The 24,452-nt window shown below is 44.8% G+C and overlaps 1 protein-coding gene across 9 annotated transcripts in view; it reads left to right on the forward strand.

The window, feature by feature from the left end:
* Positions 1-24,452, forward strand: part of TBC1D1 (TBC1 domain family member 1) — a 240,046-nt gene that overhangs the window by 159,733 nt on the left and 55,861 nt on the right. For 6 of the 9 annotated variants that reach the window (XM_074395995.1, XM_074395993.1, XM_074395994.1 and 3 more), the window contains one exon: positions 5,060-5,098. The exons of the other annotated variants lie outside the window; for them this stretch is intronic. In XM_074395995.1, the coding sequence (XP_074252096.1) occupies positions 5,060-5,098 (39 nt within the window). The remainder of the gene's footprint in view (positions 1-5,059; positions 5,099-24,452) is intronic. 9 annotated transcript variants of the gene reach the window in all.

Here is a 24,452-nt window from a genome sequence, read left to right on the forward strand (position 1 = left end):
GCTCCCTGGTGTGGTGGCCATGCCTCACGGGGTGGGGTATGGTTGCTTGGAAATGTCTGCTTGGAAATGCTTTGTGCAGTGGCCAGGATGCGTTAGGGGCCATCGATGACTGCTTGCTCCATCTTAGAACAGTTCCAAGTTTTCAAGTGAGCAATTCATAGATGGAGCGAGAGCCTGCCTCCTTGTCCTTCACCCCTGGCTTCTTCTCTGGTCTCTAAAGCCACACAGAATGTGTTTGCTTCTGTTTCCTACCCTTCAGATGACAGAGCACCATGGACACTGCTGCCTCCTTTAACTCTCTTTTCCAGGGAGTTGTCCTCATCACTGTTGGGGACCCACTAGTCCAAGTCCCGAAGGGCCTCTGCCCTTCATGGAGCCTGAGCTGAACTTGGTGTTCCCTTGGCTTCTGGCTCTGGGAGTATGTCGCTCCTTCCATTGAGCTGCCTCTGCTCTGTTCAGCAGATTGACCTTCGTAATCTGTTTCTGCTTTAAGTGGTTAACTCACATTCTTGGCTCTTATTGTATCTTGTCCTTTTGGGTATGAACTGTTATATAAATCTGGACTGATTCCTGGCTGGGCATAGTGGCCCATGCTTGTAATCTCAGTGCTTTGGGAGGCCAAGGCAGGGGGATCCCTGGAGGCCAGGAGTTCAAGGCCACCCTTGGCAACATAGTGAGTTCCCGTCTCTACAAAAAGTAAAAATTAGCTGAGCATGGTTGTGTGAAGCTGTAGTTCTAGCTACTTGGGAGACTTGAGGTGGGAGGATTACCTGAGCCCAGGAGTTTGAGGTTATAGTGAGCTGTGATCATACGCCTGCATTCCAGCCTGGGCGGCAAAGTAAGACCCTGTCTCTAGGGGAAAACAAAAAACAAAAAATCATGTCTGTACTTGAGAAGCTTTTTTCTCTCAAGTGGTTTGTACCTATATTCATTAGTTTTGGGCAGTCCTCTTGCGATTGTTTTGAGTCTTGATTCTGGTAACCAGTAAGTTGTATATATTTGTCTGCCAAGTGGATAAACATGGACTTTTTACCTTTAAGTAATGGCTAAAAGCACCAAACAGAACAGGGCCTGGCATAGATGCTGCTCCTCCTGTTCCTAGGCTGTAATCACCCCGATTCATCAGTCCCCAAACAATTCAGCTCCTCTCCGTCCGGTGCCCCACCACCCAATCTCCTGCAGGAAGATGTCCTAGTGACCCGTCAGCGCTAGGCAGAGATCACAGTACATGTCCACCTTTCCTCTGATGCAGGCTCCCACTAGCCCCTCTGGCTTGTGCCATGCCAACCACGAACTCACCTTTGTGTCCCACCTGAGCCCTCGCATAGGCCATTCCCTCCGCCCGGAATGCTCTTCCTTGGTACGCCCGTGACTCGACTCCCTCCCTCCCCTTGCCCTGTATCCTGACCCTCCCATAGCACCTCTCTCCCCGTGTGTAACACATGTTCACAGGCTCATCTTCATCATCCACCTCCGACAGCTCCTCTTAGGCTTGACGGCTGCTAAAGGCAGGGAAGTCAGTGGCTCAGATTCTTGCAAACTTAGTGATTAGTGATTTCTCAGCTCCTTCCGCATGCCTCCCCTTTCTCTAGACGCACATATTACTTCCTTTCTCTTTTCAAAACTAAGAAATGCTGGTTGAATTTCTGGATTATATTGTTTTAAGGGTTCTGTATATGCAAAATAAGATGAGAATAAAAGGCTGCTTAAGGCAGAATTAGTATAACAATAATCACCTATTATGCTCTTTTTATGCTCTCATAAGTGCTTTACGTGAATTAATTCCCTTAATTACTAGTCAGCCATATGAAAGTTGACATTTTTATGAAGCCCATCTTATAGCTGGGTGAGTGGAGCCTGGGAGTGGCTTAAGTCACTTTTCCCAAACCAGGGAGTTAACAGGAGCCAGAGGCAGGACCTGAGCTCATGCTCTGAACTGCACACAGCACTGGGCTGTAGCCAGAGACGCCCTGCGGGACCCTCTGGGGGTGGATCTGCCTGTGCTTCCCCCTTCCCACAGGAAGCTCCCCGTAGACCTCCGTGTTGGACGTAGACTCTCAGTGTATCCACACATCTCCCTGTTGGCCAGCCACCAACACTGAATGGAAAACATGTTTCTGGGCATTTTAATGTATGGATTTGCCTTCAGTCAATCTCCCCCACCCCCTTCCACCCTTACCGCCTCCCTAATAGTTAGCATTGGGACTGCAGTGTGGACGGCAGACTGATTTCTGTCTGAAGGGACAAATCAGGCATCTTTGCCCTCTTCCACCATCTACTCCCCGTCCTTAGGGTACACGATGCCAGAGCCCTCCACTGTGGTCTGTGACCATTTCGACCCACACCAGCAGGTCTCCGTATGTTCCCTTCAGCTGAGAGACATCACATCCAAAGACAGTTTAGAGCTCTGGGGTTTCTTTCCCTGGAGGTCCCTGCTTTACACAACTGTATCCAGCGGAGCGTGCACTGCCAGAGGCTGTTCCTGCTTTGCCTGGGTGGCTGAGCCACGGGCAGCTGAGCCTGCAGCCGGCGGACTCACTGCATTCCCGCCCTGACTTTGCCGTGAAAGACACACAAGTGTGCTTGTAAGAAATCGATCTTAACGGTTCCTTCTTAACAGTTTCAGGTGCTCAAAATGACTGCCTGTTTTGCGTTTATATTCTGGCAGTGCACATTTCAGTTGGACAGGAAATCTCGCAACCTTTCTTCCAGGTGAAAAAGTGAGGCAGCGTTTTGATACAGTTTCATCCATGTCATCGCACTTGGAAGATGCTAGTAAAACAAACCAACAGTAAAATAAAAACCGTGGTGTTTATAATAGGGATAATGCTACTAGTGAAGGAAAAATAGACATTTTCTGTAATTTGGAGATTCTAATTTTTATAGGTGGGCTAAAAAAAAAATCTTGAGAGAAGGGTGTTAAGTGAGTAAGGAGTGTGGCTCCAACTAAATACAGTGTAAAAAGAGAAGGAAATTACAAAGTCAGGCACAGTGGATAGAGATGGAGAGAGTGTCTAATCTCTAATAGTCTAATGGGCATAATTGTCTCAGACAAAATGAGTCTACCTCTTGTTTACTCAGGGATATGTGACTGTTTTCTTTCTCTCTCTCTCTCTCTCTCTCTCTCTTTTGAGATGTAATCTCACTCTGTTGCCTAGGCTGAAGTGCAGTGGCACAATCTTGGCTCACTGCAACCTCTGACTCCCTGGTTCAAGCAATTTCCCTGCCTCAGCCTCCCAAAGTAGCTGAGATTACAGGTGCACACTACCATGCCCCCATACCCGGCTAATTATTTTGTATTTTTAGTAGAGACAGGGTTTCATCATGTTGGCCAGACTGGTCTCGAACTCCTGACCTCAGGCAGTCTGCCTGCCTTGGCCTCCCAAAGTGCTGGGATTCCAGGTGTGAGTCACTGTGCCCAGCCTTGACTATTTTCTATACACAAAATCCCCATGAAATAATAAGTTGCAAGAATCTGAATTTTATATTTTGAAAGCCTATCTGAGGTAGGTAGGAAGTTAACTTATATTTAGAAATTTGCTTGGATATATCTAGTAGCTCCAGGGCAAATATTCCCAAATCCCAGACTTTTTTTTTTCCTTTTAAAAGTCAACAGTGACCAGAATGACAGCTTTAAATTAGCAGAGTCAAAGAGGGCTGGCTTTAGTTCTGAACTTCAGAGGGTCTCTGCTTCTGAGACAGTAAGTAGATCAGGTGTACAGCAGGTACTACATTGAAGGGAAACTGTATGATAAATAGAAAATCAGTGATTTTTACTTGAAGACTTGGCAAGGCAAATGCTTTTGTAATAAAGATAGATCATGAAATAGAATCCTAAAAGCTGCCTGTTTAAAGGTAAAGCAAATGGCTTCAGTGATGTTTTACATTTGTGGCTGTCACTTCTGGCTGCTGCCCCAGAAACCACAGAAAGCACATTTTCTCTTCTTGGTGCTGTGTGTTCTTAGGGTGAAAGCCCTGTGTGATGCTGAGTATGTGGAAGGGCCATTCATTCTTGGTAACCATACACTAGGCAGAGGGTGGTGTTAGCGGAGTGCTGTTACATCGTGGCAAAACTGCTGCAGGTTGGGTGTGTTTCAAACAGCATTTGTAGAGCATAGCTGAGGGCAGACATACGTGTTTTTTGGATATTGTAATTTTTTTCTTTTGTTTTTTATTTTTAGTTCCAGGGTACATGTGCAGGATGTGTAGGTTTCTTACATAGGTAAATGTGTACCATGATGGTTTGCTGCACCTATCAGTGCATCACCTGGTATTAAGTTACTTTTTCTAATGCTCTCCCTCCTCACACCCCACCCCCTGACAGGCTCTAGTGTTTGTTATTCCCTTCCCTGTGTCCATGTGTTCTCATGGTTCAGCTCCCACCTATGAGCGAGAACACGTGGTGTTTGGTTTTCTGTTCCTGTATTAGTTTGCTGAGGATAATGGCTTTCAACTTCATCCATGTCCCTGCAAAGGACATGATCTTTTTCCTTTTTATGGCTGTATAGTATTCCATGGTATATATGTACCACATTTTCTTTATCCAGTCTATCATTTATGGGCAATTGGGCTGATTCCAAGTCTTTGTTATTGTGAATAGTACTGGAGTGAACATATGCGTGCATGTATCTCTGTCACAGGATGATTTGTATTCCTTTGGGTATATACCCAGTAGCACGATTGCTGGGTCAAATGGTGTTTCTGGTTCTAGATCTTTGAGGAATCGCCACACCGTCTTCCACAGTGGTTGAACTAATTTACATTTCCACCAACAGTGTGAAAAGCATTCTTATTTCTCCCACAACCTCATCAGCTTCTGTTGTTTCTTGACTTTTTAATAGTTACCGTTCTGACTGGTGTGAGATGGCATCTCGTTGTGGTTTTGATTTGCATTTCTCTAATGATCAGTGATGTTGAGCTTTTTTTTTTTTTTTTCATGTTTGTTGGCTTCATGAATGTCTTCTTTGAAGAAGTGTCTGTTTTTGAGAGAGACATATTTGTCCTCTGAGTAGAGGGTAAGGATGCTTATGTCTGTGTGACAGCCCTCTCTCATTTTCAGAACCTCACTGTGGATCCCCACCATTGGCCTGTACTGAAGGTAAAGCAGATAGAGGCAGTCTAATCCGTCAGATGAAGACCTGACCACAGCGGCTGATTAAGAGGCTTTCTTCAGATCATGGCTTAAAAGCAGTGTTTCACAAACTTCATGTGCTTGGAGTCCTCTGAAAATTGTTAAAAGGCAGACTCTGCTGCAGCAGGTCAGGTTGGGTTCTGAATGTCTGACAAGCTCCCCAGTGAGGCTGACGTTTCGGGTTCACTGTGAGTAGGCAGGCTTAGAATAAACGATGGTGGGGAATCCCGTCCAGATCTTTGTTGCATCCTAGGTTAGGCCTTTCTGTGCGGCTGCCCTGGGTCTCCAGAGATGGACTCCAGGAGTCTCCCAAGTCTCAAATAAGTCTGAGTCATCAGGGATGCTTTTTGAGAAGAGTTGTGCTGTCTGAAGAAGCAAAGCGTGAGTGTGGTAGGGAAAATGCGGTGATTAAAAAGCATGGTAAGGTTTAAGGAAAAATTTGACCGTGTGCCAGATGGACCCAAATGTATGGTGCTTTGCCCCTTGCCTGCTCTTTTGTTTTCCAGGGAGGCCTTATCTCTTAGGGAGCACAGGAGGCACACTGTGGGTGTTTGTTTTCTCAGCTGTGTGCTCTAACCTGACTGTCAAGCCTACCAAAAAAAAAAAAAAAGCTGAAAATCAACTTCTGACTAGATATCTGCTAGTACATAATCTCCATAATTTTCCCTCTGGGGTATTATGCAAAAGATAATCCCTTGTTAAGAAACAATTTTTAAGGCAACTCTCAACTTTGAAACGGGGAAAAATCATTTTATTTACCTCTATGTGCCAGAGAACAATATTAAACTTAGTCTTTTTTTTGGGGACGGAGTTTCACTTTTGTTGCTCAGGCTGGCGTGAGATCATATGCTCTTGGCTCGCTGCAACCTCTGTCTCCTGGGTTCAAGTGATTCTCCTGCCTCAGCCTCCCGAGTCGCTGGGACTACGGGCACCCACCACCACGCCCAGCTACTTTCTTTTAAACATAGTCTTATGCTTTTCCTTTAAGCATTTCAGATTACATTGTACACTTCACCAACCATAGAGGCTTTCAGATTTTACATGTTTTGTAAAAAGAAAAGAAAAGAAAACCAAACAAACTAATATAGATAAGAATGATTTATTGATTTGAAACCCATTGTATAAGCAAATAGTCCAGTGAAACTTAAGTTCAAAGGGTTTTGGTTTTTTTTTTGGTTTGGTCTTGTGGGTGTAGCTGTGTCGATGTGCCTGATTTATAATATTAAGTCTAGTGGATTAGATATTAGATATAAATTTAGATGTAAGCAGTAATACAGTAATGTCTGAAGTGAAGTGTATAATCTGAATCTTTGTGATGACCAGTTTATATTATTGTGAAAAACTTAGAAACTGATTTGAAGCATGACTATGATTTATATGTGTTGTATAGTTTTCAATAATTTACATACCAGCAGGAAATTTTAATGGATGATATAAGTGGAATAACTGCAAGTGAAACTTTGCTGGAAAATGTAAGCGTAGTGACATCTGTGCACCAAAAGCACCTGGGAGACATTTTAAAACACGGGCCAGACATGCCCTGCTGGCTGCTTCCCTCACTGCCAGTGAGTGTGGGGATGGAGCCTGGCCATGAATTCTTTCTTTTTTTTTAAGACTCCTCAGGATTCTGATTGCTGCCACGTTGAGACCTCAGAAGATGACTTGAGAAGCTGTCACCACTTGGTGGCAGTGTTGCTCCCTGCATCTTGATGGCCCTTGTTTCTTTCGAATCCCAGAAAAAATGTGCTCTGTGTGTGTGTGTGTGTGTGTGTGTGTGTGTGTGTGTGTTTGTGTTTTTGATCTTGTTACAATATTTATGTTCCTTGCTCATTTGCAACTTATTTGAATGGAGAGCTACTTTCTGAAATCTAGATTTTTTTTTTTTACAGGGTTTTAGGGCTTGGAGAAAACAAGAAAAAAATTGTCTTCAGTTGGCAGAGACACGTGGATTTTTAAGATTGTTCTTAATTTACTTTCTGTATAACTTTGCTTTTCTGTGGTCAACCAAGACCAGGTTCAAGATAAAATATTGCAGTCCAAGAATCTGATGGTTCATGGATTTCCATGGTTAAAGCTACTTGATCACCACCCCATCCCCCCCCAACACCCCATTGTGCTGCTCGGCTTGTCGTTTCAAAAGTCAGAGAAGTCACAGTGAATGCAAGATTTTACATCTACTTGCTATTTTTGTGTCTGTTAACAATTGTGAGTTAACACTGACTGAGCTTTCCTAGTGAACCGCTGGCATTTAAACAGCCAGTGCTTAACATTGCATGGGGGCTGGAACTAAGGTTGTTGGTAACACAAGATAGCACCTGAGCCACTGCTGCTTGGTAGGAGGGCTGAGGGGCAGAGAGCTGAGGGCTTGGATGCTGAGATGCTAGAGTCAGATGGCCTGGATTTGAACCCATGCCCTCCTGTTCTGATACCAGCTGACCCAGCTTGTATCTGACAGCGGCTCATCTAACTCTAGAGTGAGTGTATGCCTGTGTCCCTGCAGGAGAATGTCCCAAGTGGATGCTCTTGATCTGTTCACCTTTGAACTTTAATCTATATCAGGGAACCTCTAAAGAGTTTAAAGCAAGTGAATGACAAGTAGTTTGAAAATATTTCCAGGGGGATAGAATTGGTGGACATATCTGAACGTGAGCAGCCTCAAAATCAGGGCTGGGACTAGGGTGAGGCTGGCAGGTGTCCAGGGTGCAAAATGTAAGGAGGTACCCACCTTTGGGGCCCTGCAGGTGTGGATGCTGAACTTCCAGGACCTTGAGAGTGAGCGTCTCCTAAAGGTTATACCCTGGGTGCCTGTTCACCTCATCCTGGTCCCCGGTCCTCTGCATACCCTACTGCCTGCTTCAGTAAACAGTCACTCCCACAAGGGAAGGAAGGATTGGTTGGATCAGCTTTGAAGAGGGAGTTCTTTGGCAGGATAGGTTTGTTTTATTTAAAAAACAGCTTTATTGAGCTGTAACTCACATCCTATACAGTTCATTCATTTAAAACGGACAATTCAGTGTTGTTGGGTTATTTTTTGATATATTCACGGAGTTGTGCGACCATCACCACAATCTAATTGTTTCTTTTTTCTTTTCTTTTCTTTTTTTCTTTTTTTTTTTTTTTTAAGATGGAGTCTTGCTCTGTCACCCAGGCTGGAGTGCAGTGGTGTGATCTTGGCTCATTGCAATTTCCACCTCCTGGGTTCAAGTGATTCTCATGGCTTAGTGACCTAAGTAGCTGAGATGACAGGCATGCCTCATCACCCCTGGCTAATTTTTGTATTTTTACTAGAGACAGAGTTTCATCATGTTGGCCAGACTGGTCTCCAACTCCTGGCCTCAAGTGATCCACCTGCCTCAGCCTCTCAAAGTGTTGGGATTATAGGCATGAGCCACACGCCAGACCTACCACAATCTAATTTTGAAACATTTTTGTTCTCGTAGAAAAAGAAACCAGGAGTTGTCACATTCCAATCTGCTGCTGTCCACCTCTAACTATAGACAGCCATAATCTACTTTCTGCCTCTATAGATGTGCCTATTCTAAGGCCTTCATCTGAGTGCACTCATATAATATGTGGTCTTTTGTGTCTGGCTTCTTTGATTTAGCGTAATGTTTTCAAAATTCATCAGGTCGTAATATATACCAGTAGTTCATTCTTTTTTAATGGCTGATTAATATTCCATTGTATAGAGATATCACATATGGTTGATCCGTTTACCGGTCAAGAGCCATTTGGATTGTTTCCACCTTTTAGCTGTTATGAATAATCCCACTGTGAATATTGATGTGTGTGGTTTTGTGTGGATGAATGTTAAGGAAGCCTTTATGTGTGAGCTGGTGTGAAACCTCCTCCTCTGGTGGGGGGCCTCACCTGTGATTCTGCCCACTGGATGGTTAAGTCAGCAGGGGTGGGAAAGGTCTGGTCTTGCCAACCCCAGGCTTTCCTGTGGCTGCCGTGTTTGCGTTTCTTCTGCTGAGCCTAAAAGGGAGGATGGCCCGGGTTCTGGCACTGCCCTCGTGAGTGCATGGGAAGGCTGGGGGAGCCACCAAGTCTCCAGGATGTCTCCATCAGGGACCCTGCAGCTGGGAGGCAGCCAGAGGGCTACAGGCTGGTAGCATTTGCACAAAGCTACATTTCTTTCTTTCTTTCTTTGAGAAGGAGGCTTGCTTTGTCTCTCAGGCTGGAGGGCAGGGGCACGATCTTGGTTCATTGCAACCTCTGCCTCCTGGGTTCAAGTGATTCTCCTGCCTCAGCCTCCTGAATAGCTGGGCTTACAGGCAACCTGCCACCATACCTGGCTAATTTTTTGTATTTTTTTTAGTAGAGTTGGAGTTTTGCCATGTTGGCCACGCTGGTCTCAAACTCCCGGCCTCAGGTGATCCACCTGCCTTGGCCTCCCCAAGTGCTGAGATCACAGGCGTGAGTCACTGTGCCTGACCCATAGCTACATTTCTGCCAGCTATTTGCAGACTGTGCCCCAGAATCCCCTGGAGGACTTGTAGAAACACCTGTTGCCGGGCCACACCCCCAAATGTCTGATTCTGGAGATGAATTCTCTTAGATGGAGCCTCAAGCTGCAGCAGCTGATAAGCATGGGGACCTCCTATTCTGATAAAAATTCGAAAAAGTCCTGAGTGATTGTTAGGAAAATAAACAACACATTGAAAACAAGAAGTGTGTTCTATAGCAGAGGATGAAACAGCCAAGGAAGCCTGTTTTCTTTGCAATGAAACAAATCAGATATTAATAAGAGCCATTGTAATTATGTGTGAAGCATTTCATGTTTTCACTTTTACACAATTAGATGAGTCCCATAGGTATTACCATCTTTTTTTTTTTTTTTTTTTTTTTTTAATTGAGACAGAGTCTCGCTCTATCCATCAGGCTGGAGTGCAGTGGCATGATCTTGGCTCACTGCAACCTCCACCTCCTGGGTTCAAGCTATTCTCATGCTTCAGCCTCCTGAGTAGCTGGGATTACAGGCACCTGCCACCACACCCAGCTAATTTTTTGTATTTTTTTTTAGTGGAGACTGGGTTTTGCCATGTTGGCCAGGCTGGTCTTGAACGCCTGACCTCAGGGGGTCCATTCACCTCAGCCTCCCTAAGTGCTGGGAGTATAGGCGTGAGTCATCATGCCCGGCCCTTACAGCCCATCTTTTAAGAGATGAGGTCAGAAAGATCGAATGACACACCAATGTCTCTCACAGCTCTTGGTTCACATAGCCAGAATTCAAATCATTCTGCTTAGCTCCACATCTAGTCTCTTAATCACAGTAGTGAACCATTGCCAGTTTTATGAATAAATTATCAAGAGTTTTGATGGGTTTGCTCACTTAAATTAGTGCTTGTACAGTGATGGGCTGTGATAGAGTGAAGGAATGTATCTTATGTTGGAAGTACTCTAGAATTAAATGTTAACTCTTGCTGATAAAGCATACATTTGGGACATTATTAGCGATCCTAATTTTTTTTTTTTTTTTTTTTTAGCAGAATTAGAGTCTTCCTAGTTGAGTGGTTTCTGTTATTTGCATTTATTTATTGGTTTATTTGTTTGTGACAGGGTCTTGCCCTGTCGCCCAGGCTGGAGTGTAATAGTGCAGTCATGACTCACTGCAGCCTTGACCTCTTGGGCTCCAGCAGTCCCCTCCCTCAGCCTCCTAAGTGTCTGGGACTGCAGGTGTGTACCACCACACCTTGCTAAATTTTTACAGTTTTTGTAGAGAAGGGGGTCTCACCATGTTACCCAGGCTGGTTTTGAACTCCCGGGCTAAAGCAGTCCTCCTGCTTCCGCCTCCCAACATGCTGGGATTACAGGTTGAACCACTGCACCAGACCTCCATGTATTTGAATGAAAGAGCAGACATCTCCTAGATGTGGAAAGCTACGCATGTCCCCCAGGAGGGGAGCTCGGGGTCCGGGATTACAGCTGATGGCACATTCAGGGAGCTCTCAACTTTGCAACATCCTGAGATAAAGCTAAACGATGCATTAAACTGCTTCTAAGTGAACTTTTTCCAAGTAGCTTTGTTTTATCACTTCTGTATAAATGAAAATATTTGCAGCATGAGTACTAACGAAATTTTAAATGTTATTTACCGAAGTTGGAACATGGTAATTATGATCTGATGTAATTCTGAAAATGAATCATAGTACCAAACTATGAATTTTATACTTGAGCAAATGAGAGGTTTTTCACGGAACAGGATTATGGTTTGGTTTGTTTCCTGTTCAGGTGCTTTTGCTGGAGAATGTTTGATGAAGAGCAGTTCTGGTGATGAGAAGTTATGGCTGTACACAGCTGATGTGGTTTTTAGGATTTGATTTTGCAGCAGCATCTTCCTCAAAGAGTTGCCAGGGGAAGGTTTTCCTTCTTCCTACCAGTAACAGCCTTTTCTCCTGCAGACAAGGCAGTATGGGAGGGTGGGAGACAAAACAGAAGCAGTTGGTTTCTTCAGCCTGCAAGGATTCACGTTGCAGCTGGTAGACTGGAGGCCATCAGTGGGGATACCTTCCTAAGTGGTGTTTCTTCCTGGCACTGCTTGCCAGGGAAGTTTCCATTCATTCTCCCTCAGAGAAACCAACAAGTACCACATTCTGATCATTTTCTTCTGTCTCCCCTAACACTGAAGGCTCAGACACGCATTCTGTGTGTCCCAGTGTACAGCAGGCTGCACACAGTTAGACCAGATGTTCTACCAGTATGAAAAGTCACCGAGTTTCCATTCACTCGTGGGTGGCGGGTATGGCCCTCCTCACTTCCCACTGCCCAGATTTCTCTGTCCTGCCGTTTTTACATTTTCCAGGCTTTTACCTCCAGGTACCAACATTCACATCATTTTAGAGATTGTGTGTGCCTGCCTGCACACTGATGTACCAGCGAGGGATTGTTCTCGCCTGACAAGAGGTCTGGATGATGATAGAGCAAAGCTGCCCCTTGGACTCCGTGGTGTCACCCTGGAGCCTGGCTGCTTCTGTTCTGCCGCATCCTCTTGATGCCTTTGCCTTTGCCTTCCCCTCCAGTTCCAAGCAGAACAAAGCAGGAAGCATCAAGGAGGAAAGGGTGACCCCTCTATATCCAGAAAGCGTAACTGTCCCAGAAATCCCTAGTGGACTTCCATTGTGTCTTGTTATCTGAAAGCGAGTCACCTAGCTGGCCACGTGTAGCCACCAGGAGGCAGGGAGATAGTGATTCTGCTGGTATGGAATGTTCTAGTGCTCCCTGGTACCTTTTATTTCTTTAGGCAGCCATGACTTTGCATAGATCATTTCCTTTGCCCAGGACACTCTTCCTGCTCATTTTCTCCCCTGTACCCCAAACCCATGATATATCAACAGCGACAGACTTTTTCCTCATCCTCTCAGGCCACTTGGATGTCACCGTTTCTCTTCCTTACCACTTAGGCATAGTCAGGTTCTCCATGCCTGATGTTTTACAGCTTTGTGTATGCCCTTAATGGAGAGCTTCTTACTGTGTCTTGGGGTTATTTATCTCAACCTCTGCATCTGTGCTGTCCTGTACAGTAACCACCAGCCACATATCACTAATTAAACTTAAATGCAAACAAATTATATTTAAATGTAAAAAGAAATTTAGCCTCTCACATTAGTCTCATTTCAAAAGCCACATGTGGCTACCAGATTGTAAGCAGAGCTCAAGAACATTCAATAATATTGTGAGAGTGCTACCATATTGAGAGCAGAGCTGCAGAACCTTCCCTCATCCTAGAAAGTTCTCTTAGACAAGCTGCTGGAGGTGATGAACTCTGAGATCTCCAATCCCCCCAGCTCTGTCACTCAGAACCACAAATGTGGCACCATCAGGCTTCATGGTGGTGCTTGTGTTGTACCATCTCCTGACTAAAGAAGTAAACTTCACCAGGTGTGGTGGCTCACGCCTGTAATCTCAGCACTTTGGGAGGCCGAAGTGGGCGGATCACAAGGTCAAGAGATGGAGACCATCCTGGCGAACATGGTGAAACCCCATCTCTACTAAAAATGCAAAAATTATCTGGGCATAGTGGCAGGCACCTTTATTCCCAACTGCTTGGGAGGCTAAGGCAGCAGAATTGCTTGAACCCAGGAGTTGGAGGTTGCAGTGAGTTGAGATCATGCCAACTGCACTCTGGCTGGGTGACGGAGTGAGACTCTATCTCAAAAAATAAAACTAAAGAAGTAAACTTCAGGGAGAGTCAAAATTTTCTGCAACCCACACTGCTCCTAAAACTAGTGTTAGTGGATACGTAAAAGCTATTGAGCCCAGCGCTTTAAAGAATCCTAAAAGCAAGTGGGGAGTGTCATGTATTCAGATTTCTTGTTTTGCAGAAGAAACTGAGGCTTGATAGGAAAGGCGTCCACCCAGGGTCATACAGTCAGTGGTTGAATGGACTGGAATCTTGACTGTTTCATCTCACTTACTTTTCTTCCCATGAAGCTGTACCTGATTGTCACCAGCCTGTTCGTTTTCCCTGATTATGTTCCCTTCTTGCCTGGTTAATCCGTTTTCAGTGCCTTTCAAGAGGAAGTTGTTTTTAGCTTCTTAACCTCACCAAATGCCCCCTGCCTGTAGGCGGTGCTCAGGGAACGCTCAGGGAGCAGACACATGTGAGCTTGTCTCATACAAAAAGTGACTCAAACTAGCTTAATCAAAAGGAGGCTTTTAAACAGCAAGATAAGGGTAAAGGCTGGGGACTAGGAAGTTGTCAGGAACCGAGGCCGTCTCTCTGGCTCTCTTTGGGGCCATGTGATTTTTTTTCCTCTCTGTCTCTCTATTCTGTACAGCCAGCTTGCTTATCACTATCTGCAGTCATGCCAGCCCCCAGATCTGTATGACCTCCTAGCCTCAGGGGCACCCAAGTACCAGGCTGCCAATCTGTGTTTTCTTCCAGGTGTTTGAGAGGGAGAAGGGATTGGCCCAGCTCAGGGTCAGTCACCCAGGGAGAGGTAGGAGAAGCCTGGAAGCATCATGGTATCAGGGAACCCCTGGGCCAAGCTTGTTCAACCCACGGCCTGCGGGTGGCATGCAGCCCAGGATAGCTTTGAATGCGACCCAACACACATTTGTAAACTTTCTTAAAACATTATAAGATTTTTTTCCCTCTTTCTTTCTTTCTTTGCTTTTCTTTTCTTTCTTTCTTTTTGACGGAGTCTTACTCTGTCACCCAGGCTGGAATGCGGTGGCGCAGTGGCGAGATCTTGGCTCGCTGCAACCTCCGCCGCCCGAGTTTAAGCAATTCTCCTGCCTCAGCCTCCCGAGTAGCTGAGATTACAGGTACAGGGAACTGCCAGTGCGCCTGGCTAATTTTTTTTTGTAGCTTTTAGTAGAGATAGGGTTTTACCATCTTGGCCAGGCTGGTCTTGAACTCCTGACCTCGTTATTCACCCACCTCCCAATGTGTTGGGATTATAGGTGTGAACTACCGCACCTGGCCAGTGTATTTTAATGTGTGGCCCAAGACAATTCTCCTTCTGAAATGGCTCAGGGAAGCCAAAAGATTAGCCACCCCTGCCCTAGGCTGTTAATTGGGCTGTGGGAGGTGTGGGGCAGGGTCAGACCTGGGAGGGGCATAGCCTCCGGCCACCCTAAGTTGGTATATTCTTGGTAATTATATTGCTTGTCAACCGAAGGCAGAACCAGGGCAATGAAAATAATGGGAGAGTCCCTAGTTTTGTAACAGTTAGTGGTTATCCAAAAGTGGGTGAAATTGCGCATGAGTGAGTAGCATGAATTTCTTAGTACCAAAGCACTTAGATAGCTAGCTAACTTTCTGTCAGAGATCCCTCTGCTAGGATCGACGGTCGATTAATATATTTCTCCTGTAATAAGAATTTGGGATTCTTATAGCAAAATAGTTGTCACGTGGCTGGCTACACAACCAAAGATGGTCCAGGTGTCCCTGTGAGAGGAGAGATTGCAGGTTGCTCCCAAAGTGCTGGGATTACAGGTAGGAGCCACCACGCCTGGCCACGAAGAAACATTTGAAATACATTTAGTCTTTCTGGAAAACTTCACCTTCCTACAGAAGTTTAAGATGGAGACATACTTCTGTCATGAATCATGATGCTAAGTGGTATTCAGATTTGTTGGAAATGGACTCTTGTTATAAAATCCCTTCTCTCTTGTGGGCTGAAACTACAAATGATTGTTGGGAGATTTTTCCCCTTTTCCTCTATGGAATTATTCAACTTGGCATGGCCAGTGATTTGAGGTGAGAATGTGGAACCCTTGATTTGCAGAAATCAAGCCCCCCAAAGCTAGAGGAACAGTGGCCATCTTCTGAAGGGTTTCTTTTGTTCTTGGCCCTCCTGCCCCTGCTCTTCCTGTGGCAGCTGAAGCTGCAGGTGCCTCTGAAGCCTTGCCATCCACGGCCACTTCCTGCCCGCTCCCCACCCACCCCTGGGAAAGAACCCCCAAGTTTCCCAAAGTGCTGTGTTGCCTAATACTCTTTGAGAGTCTGCATTTCTCTTGATCCAGCAGAAGTTAAATTTCAGTTTGTTTTATTTATAGTTTCAGGAATCGTTTGGGAATGGATTTTTAAAGTAATTTAAAGCCCATTTTTTTTTCTATCTTTGAGAGAGAAAGAGAGGTCTGTATGGCAGCGGGGGAGAGAGAGAGAAGGAGGGGGGTTGGGGGGCGAGAGAGAGAGAGAGAGAGAGAGAGGGAGAGAGAGAGAGAGAGAGAGAGAGAGAGAGAGAGAGAGATCTGTATGGCAGAGAGGCAGGGTTTGGGAATGTTCTGATTTCATGTTTTGTATTGGTATGACCTTTGGGAGGATATCCTTGGAATCGCAGAGCTTCATTTACATCAAGACTCTTTCCTGCCCACCCACATTTTCTGAATGGCCAGAGTTTTAAATGTGGACTGCATGAGCTTTTTTCTGTTGCCTCATTTTGACCTGTGGTCTTTTGTTTTCTTGGTATGTCATTAGGCAAAATAAAGAGAAACTCAGTGCTGGTTAATAACTCCCATCATAGTGTATATTTCTGCAAATGGCTTTTAGCCATTTGAGAGGAAAAAGGCTTATGTAAATTTCAGAAAGGCCTGATTGGCTGGAGAGTGAGTATAGTGTCACAGTTAAGAATGTAAATTTTTTAAAAATTTAAATTTTTTTTATTGTGGTAAAAACACATACCATCAGATTACCATCTTAACCATATTTAAGTATAAAGGTCAGTAGTGTTAAGTGTATTCACACTGTCAATGCGGTGGATCTGCAGGATTTTTCATCTTGTAAAACTGAAACTTTGTGCCAAATAAACAACTCCTGTCTCCCCTCTCCCAGCCCCTGGCAACCACCATTCTACTTTCTGTTTCTCTGAGTTTGACTACTGTAGCTAACTCATATAAGTAGAGTCACACAGTATTTGTCTTCTTATTTCTGGTTTATTTCACTTAGCAGCATAACGTCCTCAAGGTTCATTCACACTGTAGCATGTGACAGGATTTCCCTCTCTTTTTTCTTTTTGAGTTGTATGTTTCACCTTTTCTTCTTCCATTCATTTATTGACATTCGGGTTGCTTCCACCTTTTGGATATTGTGAATGATCCTGTTGTGAACTTGGGTGTGCAAATGTCTCTTCAATCCTGCTTTCAGTTCATTTGGATATATACCCAGAAGTGGGGTTGCTGGATCCATCAGAGTGTAGTTCTCTGAGTGACCCTCACACACCTTCCCTCAGCTGCCATGCCATTTTGCATTCCCACCAGCAGTGCCTGAGGGCTCCGATTCCTCTGCATCCTAACCCACACTTATGGTCTTCTGGATTACAGTTGATTTTTCTGTGTTGGGCCTGGATGTTTAGAAAAGTATCCCTCCTTTGGAGTGGTAACTGTGTAAGTTTTTATTATAGAATAATGGCCATCCTAATGAGTGCGAGGCAATATCTCATTGTGGTTTTGATTTCCCTCATGTTGAAGGTTGCTGGGCATCATGTCATGTCCTGGTTGGCCATTTATGTTTCATATTTGGGGAAATGTCTTTTCAAGTCTCAAGTCCTTTGCCCATTTTTTAATTGAGTTACTTGGTTTTCTCCTGTTGAGTATGGATTATTAAATTAGACTGGCCTCAACTTAAATCCTGGCTCCTCCATTTTTGACCAAGAGCAGCTGCTTGTCCCATTTGTGTCTTGGCTTCTTCAATTGTAATGCAGGTGTAATTATGGTGCCAGCTTGTAGTTAAGAGTGTTGGGGGAGTCAGTGAGATAGCACTGACTCCACAGGAGCTTGTTACGGAAGGAGAAGGCAGCCAGTCCATTCCTACAGGGCTCTGAAGGAAGGAAGAAGAGCCTCCTCCATGAATGGCAGTCATTCTTTAATTCCACCCCGGCTGCCTTCATTTTTAATGTCAGTGGACTTTTAAGACAACCAGAAGGTTCTTCTTGGATGACCAGAGACTGTGGAGGGTGGTCACATTGCCAAGGACCTCTCTCAATCTCCTGGGTAGTATGCTGCTGGTAGTTTGCACAATTGCTTCAGCTTTTTGGTAAAGTGCATGTAAGAACCTGAAGCCACAGCCAGAGGAAACCTGGTTCCTGAGATGACAACTTGATGCTCCTGCCCCACCCCAGGCGCACACCTTGCGGGGCAGTTCTGGCTCTTGAAGAAAGGACAGGGGCAGTTCTGGCTCTTGAATTGAAGGACAGCGAAAACCTCTGTCAAACATACTGAAAAATAGGCAATTGGGAGATGGGGGAAGGTTCTTTTCAAAACTCAGGATGGGGAGAGACAAAAGACAGGGAATCATTGTAAAGAAATTAGTCATAGATATTTCACTCTTTAAAATCATCCCCCAACACAGGGTTAAATAACATGCAGTTTTCACAGTGTTCCAGAAGGTGATAAGTACAGTGAAGTGAAATGATGTGGCCATCTGAGCACACAATGACCAACTTTTTTTTTTTTTTTTTGAGATGGAGTCTCACTCTGTCACCCAGGCTGGAGTGCAGTGGTACAATCTCGGCTCACTGCAACCTCCGTCTCCCGGTTTAAGCAATTCTCTGCCTCAGCCTCCCAAGTAGCTGGGATTGCAGGTGCCTGCCACCACAGCTGGCTAATTTTTTTAAAAGTAGAGACGAGATTTCACCATCTTGGCTGGCCTGGTCTTGAACTCCTGATCTTGTGATCCACCCGCCTCGGCCTCCCAAAGTGCTGGGATTACAAGTGTGAGCCACTGTGCCCAGCCTAAGGCACAACTTTTAAGTTGAGTGTTCAGCGCTCGATTTTCTGTGTTGGGTCTGGATATTTAGAAAAGTATCCCTCCTTCATAGTGGTAAATATGCAAGTTTTTACTGAATTACTTCATTATTTAATCAAAGCAGCTGACTTCTGCTGCCTTCCCTCTTTGCTGTCTTGGGCTTGAATATTTGGTCCCATGTAAAAACCCTCAATTCTTTTTTTTTTTAAACAGAGTCTCCCTCTGTTGCCCAGGATGGAGTACAGTGGTGCCATCTTGGCTCACTGCAACCTCCGCTTCCTGGGTTCAAGCAATTCTCCTGCCTCAACCTCCTGTGTAACTGGGTCAACAGGCACCTGCCACCACGCCCAGTTAATTACATTTTTAGTAGAGACGGGGTTTTGCTGTATTGGCCAGGCTGATCTCGAACTCCTGACCTCATGATTGCCCACCTTGGCCTGCCAAAGAGCTGGGATTACAGGTGTGAGTCACTGAGCCTCGCACAATGCTCAATTCTTAATGATGCCAAATGGAAGCTGTGTGTGCTAGGATTTGCCATATTCAGTTATAGTCAGTAGAGACTTTCTTATTCTCTCTCCCTTTTTTTTTTTAGATGGAGTCTTGCTCTGATACCCAGGCTGGAGTGCAGCAGCCCTGTCTTGGCTCACTGCAATGTCTGCCTCTTCAGTTCAAGTGTTTCTCCTGTCTCAGCTTCTCGAATAGCTGGGATTACAGGTGCACGCCACCACACCCGGGTAGTTTTTGATTTCTAGTAGAGACAGGATTTCACCATGTTGGCCAGGCTGGTCTTGAACTCCTGACCTCGTGATCTGACCATCTCAGCCTCCCAAAGTGCTGGGATTATAGGTGTGAGCCACCACTCCTAGCCATAGTCAGTAGAGACTTTTGAAAGGAAATATTACCTTTTTAATGATGTTTTTAGTCCAAGTAAACTGTGGTAATGTTTAAGAAGTTTGCTTACATGGTAACAGTTTTCATGGAGCATTTGAACTTGTCCGTCTTAAGCACAAAACAGATTAGCGTATGAAATCGATTGGGATTTTAAATGACTGTCAGTGTACTGACTCAAGAGATCTTGATGATCATATAATCCTGTTTTCGTTTTGTGTTATATGAGAACACCGAAGCCTGAAACTTAACGCAACTAAAACCCGAGTTCCCCAATTGCCTAAGAGTCATAAGTACCTAAAAAGTATGCTACTTCCCAAGTTGATTTCTTTCAGGATATGGGCCCCTCAAAGGAAAGGAGTGAGGCTGGGGTTTTCCAGGTGGAAAGGTCACATTTCCACATATAACTCAGTGAACATTGTACTGAGTTGGGAGAAGAATTGGTTCACTATTTTAAACTTCTTGTTTCATCGTGAGGACTTCCCCGTCCCCTCTCCTCAGCAAAGCACAAAAGTATTTCCTAATTTATAAGTCATGGGCTTCCTTTAATGGATTCTGACCTCAGATCACTTCCAGATAAGCATTGTGTAATGGGATGGGTGGGGTTCGATGTTTTAGTTACAGATGCAGGAGAGGAGGGAGGGTGGAGGGCAGTAGAGTTTATAACTGGAGCCTACAGCAGTTAATCTCTTGCCATTGACCAGGTCACAGAGTCTCACTTCAGGACAGCTGTGCAAGCAGAACCCCCGTCAGGGTTTTCTTGATGCCTTTGACAATCACCTGTACATGCCTCTGAGACCTTTCCTCCTCCTTTCTCTTTTTATTTTTCCGCCTTGGTCACATGGTTCATTCAGCCAAATGTCTCACCAGCTCGTCTGCAAATTAGAGAGCTGTGATGGCAGCTTGCTCATTATTGATTATTTCCCGTTGAATACATTCCTGTGGCACCTCTCCAGAGATGAGTCTTGTATTAGTCGGTTCTCACACTGCCAATAGAAACATATCCGAGACTGGGTAATTTATAATGGAAAGAGGCTTAATTGACTCACAGTTCTGCGTGGCTTGGGAGGCCTCAGGAAACTTACAATCATGGTGGAAGGGGAAGCAAACAAGTCCTACTTCACATGGCAGCAGGAGAGAGAAGTACTGAGCAAAAGGGGGAAAAGCCCCTTTAAATCAGATCTCATGAGAACTAACTCACTGTCATGAGAACAGGATGGGGGAACTACCCCCATGATTCAGTTGTCTCCACGTGATCTCTCCCACGACATGTGGGGATTATGAGACCTGTTATTCAAGATGAGAACTGGGTGGGGACACAGCCAAACCACATCCAATCCCAAGTGCAGATGTCTGGCCCTGATCCCTTTATGTGAGACGGGGGTCATGATCCTCCTGCCCTGTCTTCTGAGCCCTGTTCGTACTTGGGTGTGATCAGGCTCTTCAGAATCTGCACCCCATTGATGTCTTAAGGATGGTTTCAGGCCTTGGAGGTACATACGATGTACTGCTAATGAAAACTCAGAATATAAAATGGAAGTTACATTTATTCATAGAGTGGAAATCCAAAAATAGACCAGAGAGAAAATATATGAAAATATGAAGGATGCTTATCTTAGGGAGGTAGAATTACAGGTAGCTTTTTTTCCTTAGATAAATATATAGATAGATATATTAGTGTTTACAGTTTCTCTGCCACCAACTAAAATATTTTTTTCAAGAGGAAAGAAAAAACAGCAGCCAGCCAGCATACCTAAAAACCATCTCCTGGACCCAGGAGGGAAAAATTAGGCTCCTTTTCTTAAAATTGCCATTTGTACCACTGTTGTATTATTTTACCAGTCACTGAAGATTCCAGGCTCCTCTGCCGGAGTTCTCTCCCTTCCACAGTGCAGCTCATACCTTCCTGTTTCCTGGCTGCCACTCAGATGTAGGCTCCATTTTTCAGACCTCGGTGGCTGCAATAGCTGTTCCTTCTACCCCTTAGGATGGTTCTTTCTGTAAAGGCCTTTATCATCACTTCATCAGGGGATGATAGCTTTTAATGAAGGCCTAAAATTGCAGATAAGATATCCCTGCCTCTGACATGAGATAGATGTATTGCAGGTTTTTTAACATTGACCGTGCTGAGTGCGCAGTTGTACGTAAAAGCATTGTTCTGGGTATTGGGCTGGAAGTAGATCGAATGCCGGATAAAGCCGCATACAAGTGCAGTAAGGAAGACAGCTGCCAGGAGAGAAGAAAGGGTGGGGAAGTGCTGTGTTTACTAAGTTTGAGGTTCTGAATTGGAAAGCTGCAGCTATTGAGAAGAGCCTTTTAAAATTCCTGCAGGGTTTTTGTTGTCTTTTATTGATGAAATGCTATTTTGTGGCATAAACCTTAGTAATTTTGGGGTTGAAACTCTATCAGGATAAAATGATTCTTTTCTATCCCAAGCTTAATATTATTTAAGTACAAATTCAATACATGAAATCTGCCCATCTATATCATAAATTTCATATGGCAGAAACTGTCTTGACTTTTGGTTCTTTTACAAAACCTTAATTTTTTTTTCTTTTCTTCTTTTTTGCCTGAATGCATTTTGTCTGCTTTTACATTAAAAGCTTGTGATTTCTCAAGTCTTGAGTCTGGGGAGCCGTCATCGTCCTTTTCCCCTTTGCCTTGTCTTCTGGATGTTCAAGCAATTTTAATTAAACATTGGGCTTTTCTTTCAAGTGCTGGCATTGTACTCCGTGATAATCCAGGGGCTCGGAAGCACATGTGAGTTACGTGTCGCCCTGGCTTGGTGCACGGGAACTGGTTGGGTTGGAAGTGCTATTCTAAATCTGCTTCCTGCGGTGGGGTAGGTCAGGTTGTCCCGTGTTGACAAGGAAGTGGTCTGGGAGAGGAAGTGGGTTAAAAGTAGACCTGATGACAGACTCCACTTTCAAGTCGGTCCCAGGACCTAGCTCAAAGTTAAAGAACAGCAAATCTGAAAGGTGCCGCACTGCAACACAGGTCGGTTGCCACGTTAATGACATACAAAGCAAGTGGTATAAATTCAAAAGAAAGGACAGCTCTAAGCCAGAGAGTACTCGGTGCCTTTGCCCAAACAAATCCCTTTCTGCTCCCTACCCACAGGCCTCCCCTCCTGCTTCAAAACAATTCTGAATTATGCCAGTCCATTGAGGCTCAGCTCAAGGCCATCGCATGCCTTTCCATCGTAATAAAGCCTTGCTCCCTGGGCTTTAAAAATGTTCCTTTCTTCTTAGATACAGATTGAACTCTTTTTAAAAGTAAAGTTGTTGGAGGCCCTGTAAAATGTTAAATCAAACCTGCTTTGCGGAAATGGGGTCGTTTGGAATCAGATTTGTTCCTGCTATGGACTGAACATTTGTGTCCCCCCAAAATTCTTGCGTTGAAGCCCTAATGCCCAGTGTTATGATGTTTGAAGGTGAGGCCCTTGGGAGGTGATGAAGTTTAGATGCACATGTATGAATGAAGCCCTCATGAATGGATTACTGGCATCCTAATAAGTAGAGACCCCGAGCTTCCTGGCTCTTCACCCTGTGAGGATATGGCAGGAGGAAGCACCCTGCGAGTCATGAAGAGAGAAGGCTCTCATTAGAGCACACTTGTGCTGGCACCCTGATCTTGGACTTCCCCTCCAGAACTGTGAGAAACAAATGTGTGTTGCTGAAACCACGCAGGCCCTGTGACTGTGGTAGAGCAGCCCGAGCTCCCTCGGTCTCCTGCATGGACTTTGCCACCAGAGCTTCACAGGGTATAGTTTAAAAGTGGTTTCTCTGTCACGCAGCCATTCTTCTCTTTCCAGGTCTAGTTTTGACCCTCATAACACCTTGTTAGGGGAGATTTGACGGTGAGGAAGTTGGCTTGCTCTTCTTTTCATCATGTCTCTCAGTAGAAACTGAGAAGCAGAAAGGCCCTGAGATACTGAGCACACCTTTCTCGGCAGGGTGTGGCAGCCCAGAGTACCCTGGGTTAGGGGGGCCAGGGCTGGACAGGAGCCTCCCACGGTGGAGGGGTTGGAGGCTGGGTTGTAATGAGCTGCTTTTCTGCAGATGCCTAAATGATGTGGGTTGAGAAATCGTAATCTTGGCTTTTAGTAGTATATTTTTCTGTTTATGTTAGGTGACTCATCAGTCTGTCTCTTCAGATCTGGAAGTTTTCTGCAACGAAATTTTTTATTGCTGTAATAGTGCGAGTTGTTGACCTGGATTAGCAGGGAGCGGCCCCTTAATACATGTCATAGGAAAACTGTATTAACTTTAATTTTTAATTCAAACTTGGGCTTTGAAGTTGGCCTTTGACAAAGATAAAAGTGTGATTTAACTAGTGTTTGAAAAGCAAGTTATGGCTGGGTGCGGTGGCTCACACCTACATCCCAGCACTATGGGAGGCTGAGGTCAGGCGTTAAGAGACCAGCCTGGCCAACATGGTGAAACCTCTTCTCTACTAAAAATACAAAAACAATTAGCCAGGCCTGGTGGCACACACCCATAATCCCAGCTACTTGGGAGGCCAAGGCAGGGAAATCACTTGAACCCTGGGAGGTGGAGGTTGCAGTGAGCCAAGACTGCACCACTGCCCTCTAGTCTGGGCAGTAAGAGCAAGACTCTGTCTCAAAAAAAAAAAAAAAAAAAAAAAAGCAAGATATATTACATTTTAAAACTCTGTTTAATGGTCAGATCATCCATCCATAATGGGTAGAGTCATCGCTTAATTAATTTAAAATAATGTATTTAAAAGGTACCTTTGTTCCCTAGTGCCACATAATGTGAAACATCCAATTAAGTTAACTCTGTAACATAAAGTAAGTGGCTAAAAAAGTGCTGAATGCCAAAGGCCAGAGATTCTCAACCTTTTGTGTGCGTCAGAATTTCCCAATTATTTTAACCCAGGTTGCTGGATCTACCCCAGAGTTTTTGATCCAGTAGGTTTGGGGTGGGACCAAGAATCTGCATTTCTAACAAGCTCCCAGGTAGTGCTGATGATGAAGGTTGTATGGGGACCACATTTTGTGAACTTCTCCCATAGACTGAACTCATGGTTTGGGTTCTGTCCACTGTGACCCATGTGCTCAGGGAGGGAGTGGTCAGATGTCTTGACCTCTGAGCCCACAGGGAGGTCCAAGCCGAGTAGGTTTGACCAGCAGCTGTAATCAGAGTGTACAGTGTAAATGACGAATGTTGGGTGATCTGATACCTTTTTTTTTCCTTTCTTTCTTTTTTTTTTGAGACA

The sequence above is a fragment of the Saimiri boliviensis genome, chromosome 3 (genome assembly GCF_048565385.1).
Source record: "Saimiri boliviensis isolate mSaiBol1 chromosome 3, mSaiBol1.pri, whole genome shotgun sequence".
Classification (NCBI taxonomy): domain Eukaryota; kingdom Metazoa; phylum Chordata; class Mammalia; order Primates; family Cebidae; genus Saimiri; species Saimiri boliviensis.